At 32.2% G+C, this 12,369-nt stretch overlaps 1 protein-coding gene and 1 long non-coding RNA gene across 10 annotated transcripts in view; both read right to left on the bottom strand.

Annotated features, from left to right (window-relative positions):
* Positions 1–434: 434 nt before the first annotated feature.
* Positions 435–12,369, bottom strand: part of LOC115216655 (FH1/FH2 domain-containing protein 3) — a 168,283-nt gene continuing 156,348 nt past the window's right edge. For 8 of the 9 annotated variants that reach the window (XM_029786149.2, XM_029786150.2, XM_029786151.2 and 5 more), the window contains 2 exons: positions 11,946–12,086; positions 435–1,984 (listed from right to left, as the gene is read on the bottom strand). In XM_029786149.2, the coding sequence (XP_029642009.1) occupies positions 1,911–1,984; positions 11,946–12,086 (215 nt within the window). In that variant the 3' untranslated portion in view covers positions 435–1,910. Of the gene's footprint in view, positions 1,985–10,232; positions 10,256–11,945; positions 12,087–12,369 lie in introns of all 9 variants that reach the window. The other variant, XM_029786153.2, reaches the window with a different exon arrangement.
* On the bottom strand, positions 6,685–10,226 carry LOC118765192. Its single transcript, XR_005001055.1, has 2 exons — positions 7,927–10,226; positions 6,685–7,684 (listed from the first exon to the last, which is right to left on the bottom strand). It is a non-coding gene; the product is annotated as an uncharacterized LOC118765192 (long non-coding RNA).

Genomic DNA, 12,369 nt, shown 5'->3' with positions numbered 1-12,369 from the left:
AGGTGATAAGCTAGAGCTTCAGAGATTTGTCATGGATTGTAAAAAATATCATTAGCATAGTTTATTTTTTACAAAATAACTAAAAATTAGTTGCTATAAAAGTAGAGATATGATCTTAGATATTTACTGAAAACAAAAACAAAAAAAAATCAATGTCCAATCATTTCCTTATATTCTAATGCAATAAATTGTTTTCAAATATCAATTGTGCTTTTTATAGGCATTATGTCTCCTGTACAATCTACCAAACTGGATAGAGAAAATAGCTTTATTTCTTTATTGCCCACAAGGGGCTAAACATACAGAAAATAGTTATATTATGTTAAACATCAGTGAAATGTATAGAACAAATTTCTAGAATATGCAAAGATAAAAAAAGTAAAAATTATGAGAGAAGTTTTAAATCTAATTTTCTGTTTATTTTTTCAAAGTCATCTTTAACAAAACACTGAAAACCGACATGGACTTAAAACATACAGATGTAACAATGAAAGAAAAAAAAAAGAAAAATCTCATGAGATAAAATAGAAACTGAAGACAAAGCTGTGGTGTAGTAAATAAATAAATAAATAAATAAATAAAATCCTTATTTTATGAACAGCTTTTTCTGTTTTTTTTTTTAATTTATTTTTCCAATATTGCCCTTAAAAATTATCACGAAAAAATTGTTTTTGAAGACATCTTTGAGAGGGCAAAATTTTTATAAACTTTTCACACATTCTAAATTAATTTATCAGAATTTAAAAATGGAACATTTTAAAACTCATTACTTAGCATTTAATTTTTATGCCTAAGGTAGTCTCGTTAAAAATTTCTTAATTATTTTGAAATATTTTTAAAATATCATTAGCACTAAAATTAGACTAAATCTAATCTTGCTTTTCTTAATCTGCATCTATCGCTTCAATTAATTCCCTTTTTTAGCTAGATGTCCCTAAACACTCCAAATCCTTCTTACTTTTGAACAGAAGAGGAAATTCTCTCAGAAGCAGAAGCTGTGACGTTAATCAATAGTGAAACCATTAGCATGACAGTTTTGATGAAGCAGCCCAGGGCTCTAAACTGGAATTGTGTGAACAAGTTTTAGATTTAAATTCTTATGTCTTTAGCTGGGTACAAAAGCTGCTGCCTGATTCTGTTACGAGTTTTTGTTACTTTTGTTCTTTAGTTTTTAGTAGTCAAATATGTCTTAAGCACTATATGCCCAAGAAACTTTCTTATCAAACCACATGTTATTTTGTTAGCGTTAAATTCAATTTAAATTCACCTAATTAACAAAAAATGTGATGTTACTTGAAATGAAATTTTGTGTTAATCCGTAGCTATGAATTTCTTTTTCTTTACAGTGAGCAAACTTAAAATAACAAAAATCCAGTTTTTAAAACATTTGAAAAACCCGAAATCATTTATTTATTTTTGTTTTCTCTTCCAAATTCTACATTGTGGCATTTATAATTTTCCAGGAAGATGAAAAATGAAAGGAAAAAAAAAAAGTAACAATAATAATTCACAGTACAAACAGCAAGTTTTTTGATTTTCAAGTTTTGCTTTCAGCCAATGACCATCATTTCTTCTTTAAATAAATACAGTTCCTTAAAGATTTCAGAACTTATGTAGATATTTATTTTTTTGACTTAGCAAATTTGGAAGTGGCTTCAGTCAACAGCTTTGACCCTTAATATGTTCAATCATTTCCTTATATTCTAATGCAATAAATTAGAGCAGATTTGTTTTGGAGGTGTTTTACTGTTGCTGAAATAGGCTGTAGCTTAGAGTACTGAAAGACAAGGTAAGACAGACAGGCAGCTGGGCCAAATATCTGTCTGACATAATTACTTGATGGGCGGAAGTCATCGAGAACTGTACTAGTCATCAGTAGTACAACTTAGCATAGAAAAAGCACTGGAACTTCAAACTTCTTCGCTATAAGCAGCAATGGTTTCCAATTCTTCTGTATCTAATCCTCCTTTAAGCGTCCGTCGCACTATAAACAGTAAATGAACAAATATATGAGTACATAATAAATTTTATAATGGAGTAAATTACATATAATTGCTGGTTAGCTTTTATTTTTCTATATCTTAATAAAGCAGCTGAAGATAATTTATTAATGAAATATAAAAGAGCTTAACTTCAAAACAGTTACACTTCAGAATTAAAATATTTACCGCATATGCATACACACAGAATATTCTGCGAAAGTAAACATGTGTTTTACTTCAATTCTTCAGATTTTAATTCAAAAATTATTTTCTTTGAAAAAGACAAATGTTTGACTCAAAACATGAATCACTGATTGATAGTTATTATATGAAATACAATGACAGAAATATGACTAAAGATTTTCTTGCATGGCTTTTTTTTTTTTCTTATTTCAAGGTATAATCCAATGTGAAATTATAAATGCATCTAATACAGAAAAGATCTAATTCTGCAAAATTTTACTCAAATTTTCGTATATATATATATATATATATATATTATATATATATATATATATATATATATATTCTTTGGCTGTATATAGTCTTTGAACTCACTGGACTGCAACCATTTTGAGAAACTGCTTTCAGGGGTTCTCGTCAATTATACTGATATTGATCTCATATAGTCTAGTAGTAATTTTATCAATCTCTATTCATCTCTCTTATTCAGTGAATGGTTAAGTTACATCTCTTTAGCAACATAAATGCCATTAGGTGATGTACAAAATAATATTCTAAGTGTGTACTGGTTTCACATTTTGGCACAAAGCCAGCAATTTTAGTGGGAGAAGGTCTAGTCAATTACATTGACCCCAATGCTCAACTGGTACTTATTTTATTGACCCTGAAAGGATGAAAGGCAAAGTCAACTTTGGTGGAATTTCAATTCAGTGGCTGTGTGGTAAGTAGCTTGCTTACCAACCACATGGTTCTGGGCTCATTCCCACTGCGTGGCACCTTAAGCAAGTGTCTTCTACTATAGCTTTGGGCCAACCAAAGCCTTGTGAGTGGGTTTGGTAGATGGAAACTGAAAGAAGCCCGTCATATATATATATATATATATATGTATGTGTGTATATGTTTGTGTGTCTGTGTTTGTCCCCTCCAACATCGGTTGACAACTGATGGTGGGGTGTTTACATCCCCGTAACTTAGCGGTTTGGCAAAAGAGACCAATAAAATAAGTACTAGGCGTCCAAAGAATAAGTCCTGGGGTTGATTCGCTCGACTAAAGGCAGTGCTCCAGCATGGCCGCAGTCAAATGACTGAAACAAGTAAAGAGAAAGACAGATGAAATGCCACTAAGCATTTTGTCTGGCATGCTAACGATTCTGCCTGTTTGCCACCTCATATTATGTGTATATTATATTATATACACACAAGCTTCCGCTCAGTTTCCGTCTGCAGATTTTAAATACAAGGTGTGTGGGAGGGGAAAAGGTATGATGTGAGCAAGTACGAGAGACAGTGTGACGAATGTGAAAATATTCACACAGCAAAAATATGGAAAGAAGTTCTATGAGCCTTCAAACTGTTGATTCTGTAATTTTATAGCAAAAATACAGACTGTAGAAGAAGGAAAAAATTTTTCTCAGACAATATTTTTACTTTGTGTGGTGACCATCATAAAGGAGAGGCTGAGTTGCTGACAATCTGATTCTGTGATCTGATTTTACACCCCTGACTAAATTTACTAAATTCCATTATGTTGTTTGAACTTTAAAGAACACGACATGAATGCCACTACTTCTTTTGCTGTTTATCCTAATCAGGACCTTGTAGTTTATGAAAAGAATGCATATATGTTCTGTATAGGTAGATTACTTCAGAAGTATTTTATAGTAGATATCACTACTAATGATTAAGAAAATTTTCAAATTTGATGGCTTTTTTTACTTTATCATATATTTTATTTAACTATACTAATAGATAGAATGGTTGCAGTTTCTCCTCTTTCCCCTACCCCTGAATCTATTAAGGAATGTCAGTGTTTAGTTAAACCTGATATTTAAGCCCTTTAAACCCTGTTGTATTCCTAATGAAATTACACTGGTTATATGCATTTCAATTAAATTTGAAAACAAGAATTTTAGGAAAGATTTAATAATAAGCTAGTTTTAATTAAGCTAATATTTGGAACATAACTTAACAATAGTCTTACATATAAATTATTATGGGAAGTTACCTCTATTTTAATTTGTTTATTTTGCTATTATGTTTTGATACCTAGGAGCCAGTGGCAGTTCCAAGGGATTTTAGTAGGTACTAAAAAGGTTAACATTAAATACAAGGCATAACTCAGCAGTTTAAACAGAAGCCATTTCTGCAAATATTCAGTACATAAACAACAGCAAAGTAAGTCAGCCATTAACCCTTCAAATACTAACATGCCTGACACTGCATAGCTCTGGTTTTGTAATATGAAACATCCTGTTTTAAAGTGTTTATATTCATAAAGTGTTTAAATGTTTTGTTATAATTATATGTAAAACCTCCTTGATAAGTTGTTCCATACATCAGCTTGATAATGAAAAACTTAGTTACTCCTTTTATCTAATCCTTCCAAATTTTTAATTATTATTTCCAGAATTTATTAAAACGTGTGACCTGTGTATATCATTAGATGTATGATCACAAAAGAGTTAAACTAGCTTGATGTTAAAATCTGATATGAAAAATGGAACCAGTACAAAGTTTAGCTCTAAGTAGGTTTTCTGAAAATATTTAGAAAATTTTTTTAAAGCTGTAAAGCAATATAAATATATTAATTATTGATTGAGATGAAGTAATATTTTCTAAAATAAATGTGCAATGAGCAAAATCTGACATGCCTGAGAAGATAGAGAAACCAATAAGATAATAGGACAGCTAGGAGGAGAAAAAGTTATTAAGATGTGAACAGACTGAATAACGAACATTTTGCTTCAGTAAAAGACATTAATTAAGCAATGTAAAAAAATAGAACAACAAAATATGAAAAACACAATGTAATGAAAGTACCCAAAAAATAAAGAAAATTCATGCTTCATAGAAAAGCACCACTTTGAAGAACAAAGCAGAACTCAATCAAAGCAAACAACTGTTATAGAGAAGAGAAAATTAAAAATCTCTGCCATAAGATGAAAATTGTGTGTGTGTGTGTGTACATTAATACATCTACATATATATACTGAAAGTGGTGTGGAACAGACAAGGTGTAACATCCCAATGACAGTAGAACAGTTTTAAATATTACATCAGCAACACTTTCTATTTTTGAATCCATTTCAGTTTAACCCGTTCGTTACCAACCCGGCTGAAACCACCTCTGGGTCTCTAATACAAATGTCTTGTTTTCATAAGCTTTAAATTAAAATCTTCCACCTTAGTTAGATTAAAATCTTCCATCTTAGTTAGAATTTATGTTCCTAACACTAGCTGAATGATTACTAAATTCTTTCTTATATTTAAAGTAACTGAAAGAAACACAGAGCATCTCAACAGAAATACAGTAACAAAAGGGTTAAGATTAATGCAGGATTTATAAACTACATTATCAATTTCTTAGTGGAAATTCTTCTCTGACCCATGATCTTCCCAAGAGATCTTCTATTTTTTCTTTTACTGGCTGCATGCTGAGGAATAGCTGTTGTGCCCTGATTTAGTCAACATACCTGACCCTGTTGTGGCTGCTGCCAGAACTTATTGATGTATAGACAGAGCTGTGCAGAGGGTGAAATATATCTGGATTATCATGCTGCAGCATCTACACCTCATTGCTGTATGTTAGAATGTGCAGTATGGTGCACTACAAGCCAGAGATATGATATAACCGGAGAAACAGATCTGCAGGGTTATATCAAATCATTCATTACACAAAGCTGATTAAGGGGCTCCACAACAACAATTAATTTAAGCCGACAGTTTACTACTTTGATTGTAATACGGTAGGTTATAGATTTCCAAATCTAATCTAATGAGAGGATCAGTAGTTTTAATATTTAGTACATTTAATGGCATAAAAGGTGCTTGGGCACATTAGACGGACCCCAATTTCAGCAGCATATACTCAGGAAAAAGTGAGCATGAGAGGTCTAACTTTGAATATAGGACCCAGGGTAACTTTTTTTTATTTTGAGACACATTTATTTGTGCATCTTATATACCATCCAATAAAATATGCCCTTTTTTTTGTGGGGAAGACTAGATAGATTCATATATGGCAATAACTATTTTTTACTCTTTCTGCATGACTGATCTGACCTATTTTAATTTTCCCTGTTTTAGAGTTGGCAACAATCATTGACATATTTCACAGTTAAACTTGATAAAATGTCTACTTCATGCCTGGATTTTTTGCTTTAATAATTTTTAGAAACTACAAACTTGACTTTGATTTTATTAACTCAGATGACCTTACACTCAGCACCATCTAATATCGGTGTAATTAATTTAAACTGCTAATTAATAGGGTAGAATTAAAGTAAACACTTATATGAGAAATTAGCATGCGTAATTTTATAGTCATTGACACCAACAGTCAGAAAAATGCTTTGAATAATGCTTGTATACTTAGATTTTTAAATTATCATTTCTTGTATTTAATGACAATAGAAGTTGACTTCTAACTACAGATTTTTGTCAACAGAGATTTATTAAAGTGGATAAATAAATTTTTATATATATGTGTGTGTATGTAAGTGAATCCAACCCATGTGTGTTTTGTCCAGGCTCTCATCCTTTTTTTATCTCGTTTTTATCTTTTTTTTTTATTTTCCTCCTCTCTCCTGGACTTTCCTCTACTGTCTGGAGACGGACGATGTCTGAAATATTATAACTTACACTCTTGACAAATGTCACCTTAATAACATTAACTGTGAATGTCTCTTGTACTTTTGTGGGCTTTTTAAAAATTATTTGTGTTTGCTTTATATATATATAATTAGATAACAATTTACATAATTATTTAAAATGCTATCAAACATAATTATGTAAAATGCTATCAAACACTATTAGATCAAAGTGTATCACATGGATGGAATTTTAGAAACTTTGGTATAAATAATCTGAAGTGTAATCTAATATAATGACACACAAATCTGGAGTTAATATCGAGATCAGCTAAAGAATTCTATACTCATGTATCTAATGATTTCACCTTTAGTCTTCATCAAGTTCTCCACTTTGTAAATGGAAGTAGGTTCGACCTCATTCATCATCAATGTCAAACAGCTACTTATAGTTAACAAATTAAGGGTCAATGTTTCTAAGTGGTGGTGGGAATGGTCTTTCTACATTTAAGAAGTTTCTTTTCTCCCCAGACTGAGACATTGTTCCTGACTTAAACATGAGATAGATTATGCCCACTAGTTCATTAAAGGCAACTTGTTATCTTTTTATGAACTGGGTGGATGATGTGATATAAAATTTGCATAGAGTCACTATGTCAGCCAAGAATTCAATCATCATCATCGTTTTTACATCCACTTTTCTATGCTAGTATGGGTCAGATCGAATTTGTTGAGGTAGATTTTCTACAGCCGGATGTCTTTCTGGTTAACAACCCTCACTTGTTTCTAAGCAAGTCAATATTTCTCCATGGACAGACATGCTTCCACAGAAGATTGAGAACAAAGGACACCATTGTATGAGGGTGATGATCATTTACAATTATTGTGTAAATGTCAAGACAAAGAAACACATACACAGGAAATGAGTTTCTTTCAGTTTCTTATTTCTTTATTGCCCACAAGGGGCTAAACACAGAGGGGACAAAGAAGGACAGACAAAGGGATTAAGTCGATTACATCGATCCCAGTGCGTAACTGGTACTTAATTTATCGACCCCGAAAGGATGAAAGGCAAAGTCAACCTCAGCGGAATTTGAACTCAGAACGTAATGGCAGATGAAATACTGCTAAGCATTTTGCCTGGTGTGCTAACGTTTCTGCCAACTCGCCACCTTTCTGTTTCTACTAAGCAAAATTCTCTAAAAGTTTTGGTCAGCCCAGGTCTATAGTTGAACACACTTGCCCAACATGTCACACAGTGGTGGGACTGCACCTGAAACAATGTAGTTCAGAGGTGATAGAAATTATATCAGTTTGATATTAGTTAGCTAGAGGTAAAAGCAAGAGCAACATATTTTGTTTGTCTTAGAATGTTGTGTAATTTTGATACAGAAATCCTGTAGAGGTAAACAGTTTAAAGCAATTTTGGAAATGTTAAAAGACAACAAAGCTAAGTAACATAAAAACATGGAACGGTTTCATTTCTAGTAGTTAAAACAGAACATAACAGAGAGAAGCAGACTTAGTAGTTAACACACACAGACATATATATATATGTATACTAGCGCAGACAAATGAACAAATATTTTCATCAGTGCATTTTATTAAGCATTTCAAACTCTGGCATAATCGAAAGAAGTGTTACCAACATTTCAATAACAACATTACTTAGAAAAAAGTAAAAAGACTATTACTACTACTACTAGAACTACAATCTTTGGGCAGATTTATACAGCTTTCACAAAAACAAAAAGATACATAGTCAAAGAAACAAAAGAAAACTAATTGTGATTTTTTAACAGACTATCCAATATTTGCATAAAGCAAAGGAGTTTCCATTGCGTGAAAATAAAGTAAGATCTAAATCAAAGGACAATTACTGTAAAGAATGCATAGTGTATGCAACAGCTTTAACGAATAAGATCTGTTGTACTTAACAGATGAACTATAACACATACACACACACACATACTCTCTCTCTCTCTCTCCTTCACTTGACACACATAAAACTACGAGTGATGAGATTTCACATAAAACTTACACAGCTGAGGAAATAATTTACATTTCACAAATGTTCTTATGGTATTTCCTAATCATACAGAAAAAAAAAATTATGTCTGTCCCAGGAAGTTTGAAAAATAACAATCTTTTATGACATTTAAGGCATGTGATCTAGTGTTGGGTGTTGCACTTGTGATTGTGAGATGGTAGTTTCGATTCCTAGACCAGCTGTGTGTTGTGTTTTTGAGCAAAACACAGTTTCATGTTGCACCAGTCTACTCAGCTGTAAATGGGTAATATTGCGACAGATTAGCATACAATGCTGAGACGGTGGCTCAGCAACATCACTCAAACACGGATCTCATGTGCCACGTTTTGTATTCAGTGATCAAAAGGAAGAATAATACAATCCACACTGTAAATCCCAACTGGTTGGGGCTGGTTGTTCAACCACATCAAAGGTCATCATCACTATGACATATAAAATTCCATAAAATAGCTAAATAAATGTTTCCAATATTGGTGCAAAGTTAAGGTATTAATGCCTCAACAAAACAAAAGAAAACAAAACATGAGAGCCAAAATTATTTCTGAGATCTATATTTAATTAGCTCCTGATTACAGCAACAAGACAGCATTTTATTACATTGTAAACAAGCTGTGCAGGTCTCACAATAATTGTACTTATGAGATCATTATTATCACAATTTGATGTCCATTTTCCATTCTGGCATGGGTCGGACAGTTTGACATACTCCAACGGATCTGAGGACCACATTGTGCTCCAGTGTCCACTCTAGCATGGTTTTTATGGCTGGATGCCCTTCCTAATGCCAGCCAATTTACATCATATACCAGGTACCTTTTTTCATGGCATGAACATTATTGAGGTTACCATACAACCTACAAGACTAAGATCCCTTTCAACAATAGAGAGGGAGGTGACTTTTATGCTAAGGAATGAGCAGTTAAGTATGAGAAGGTTCCAGAGCAGAACAGGATTTTTGCTGTAGAGGAGCTACATGCCTGCTCACATTATTGAAGGGAAACTAGGGTGAAATTTTGTTGCTACTGATTGCAAAAACAAGTGAAAGTACAGATTTTAGTCCTGGTTTGTAATCATTCAAAATTCAACTGTATTAAGAAGAAATTGGTTTGCTAACATTTTCTAAGTAATACTTAAAAACTGTATTAGTTAGAAGCAAGAGCAGCAAGACATACCGATGCCTTCAAAAAAATTACATTTCAACACATTTACATAATAAATACACAAATGCAGACAAAAAGAAATAAAAAAAAACAAGGAAATTAAAAAGTATTGGACAGTTGAGAATTGTGAAACAGTTATAAATTAAAAATTGTGTTTTAGCTTTCAAGTATTTGTGAGCTGACTGAGCATGTGACCAAAACTACAGTCAGATAAATGAAGCCTGCATACAACACCAAAATAGATTGGCTACAACCAACTCAATATTACCTAGAGGCCATTTTCCCAGGTCCCTGAAATTTTATGAAATGCAGCCAAGTTAATAAGCATGGACAGATAGGAAGCATTACAAGGATTTAAAAAAAAAAAAATTTTCTTTTAATCATCAAAAGATACTAACCAAGAGTAGACACAATGAATAATAATAATAATAATAATAATTGTTTCAAATTTTGGCCCAAGGCCAGTAATTTTAGCAAGAGGTAGTTAGTCGATTACTTCGACCCCAGTATTTCACTGATGCTTTATTTTATCAATCCCAAAAGGATCAAAGGCAAACGTGGGATTTGAACTCAGAATGTAAAGAGCTGGAAGAAATGCTGCTAAGCATTTTGTCCAACATTATCAATTTTGCCTTAATGATGATAATGAAAGCATTATATTAGAAAGCCAAAGATTAGAATATTTAAGGTTACCAAAATATATATACAATACCAACATAGCATTTTATGAATAATGGATATTTATGCACAGAAATTAACATTTTCATATACATACAGAATTTATCGTACATTAATTTCTGAGTGAAATGGTTCTTTATAGATATATAGCAACATATATGCAAAATTTTACAACATCCATGTTCACAAGCAAGAATTAACTGAAAGCTATATATATATGTATATAGTAAGTTATATACATACACATATATATAGAGATCTTTTTTTCAGAATGATCTAAGCATACGATAAAAACAATCCCAAGAAACCATATGCAACCATGCTTCTAAAATATGAAATTTCTTTATCAGCCACAAGGGTCTGAATATGAAATGTGTAATAAAAATAATATTTAATTTCAACAATTAATTATTTGTATTTTACCACAAGGTAAATTTGGTAAATGGTCTAGATTCTCCCTTATGTGGTATATTTGAGTTTCATATTTCCCATTTCTTGTAGTCACATAGACATAAAATCATATCTTATTTGAGTAAGGTATGATTAAATTATCTAGGGACATATGCATGGGGAAATATTGGTCTCAAGTTTTGGCACAAGGCCAGCAATTTCGGGGGAAAGAGTAAGTCAATTACATCAACCCCAACACTCAACTGGTACAAATGTTATTGATTACAAAAGGATGAAAGGCTAAGTCGACCTTGGTGGAATTAGAACTCAGAACATAAAGACAGATGAAATGCCGCTAAGCATTTTGTCCAACATGCTAACGACTCTGCCAGCTCCCACTTTATGCATGGGGAAATATTACCTTGCTTGGAAACAAGTGAGGGTTGGCAATAGAAAGGCATCAATCTTAAGAAAATCTGCCTCACTGAATTCCATCTGAACTATGCATGAATGGAAAAATGAACATTGAAATGATGATGTGTGTGTGTGTATATATATATATATATATATATATATATACTTTTCTTTTATTCTTTTATATGTCCTCAACAGTTGCCCTTCCTATTGCCAACCCTCACATATTTCCAAGCAAGAGAACATATATATTATTCAGAAATATATATTTTCAAACATCAGTATCTGAAGAAAATGAATAATATTTTTCAAGAGTGAGATGATATCTTCATTAAGAAGACCTCTTAATCAATGATTCTTTTCACCAACATAATTGTCAATATACGCAACAGTAAGGTTATAATATTGTTAGATTATAGGTCCCCGCTAGCTAACTATTCTTGTTTTGTCATATAATTCAAGAATTTCACATATTATGATAATAAAAAAAGATGCTTACAAGATTTCCGAGGTCCTCTAGAACGTCGTCTTTCTTTCTGTGGTCTCTTTAGTGGTGTGGCTGCTGTTCGTACACATGCTTCTAAAATTTCATCATCAGCAGTATCATACATCTCAGAATCTGTTGTTAGACAACCTCGACCTGGAAGGCAAACAAAAGCATAACTCTCAAATCCTTATTACCATAGGATCTTTTATTTTTACTAGTTATAGTCATTGAACTGCAACCAAGTTGGTGGGCACAGCTTTGAAAGGTTTCAGTTGAACAAATAAACTTTAAAGCCTGGTACTTTTTTGTCAAGTAGCAATGTTATGGAAATGTAAAAAAAAAAACAATACTGGTTGTTAAGTGGTTGGGAGTGGGGACTAACACACACACACACACACACACACAGAATTTACCTAATCCACTCATAAAGCATTGG

Source organism: Octopus sinensis, linkage group LG10 (genome assembly GCF_006345805.1).
Source record: "Octopus sinensis linkage group LG10, ASM634580v1, whole genome shotgun sequence".
NCBI lineage: Eukaryota > Metazoa > Mollusca > Cephalopoda > Octopoda > Octopodidae > Octopus > Octopus sinensis.
This window is presented reverse-complemented; position numbering and strand designations above follow the sequence as displayed.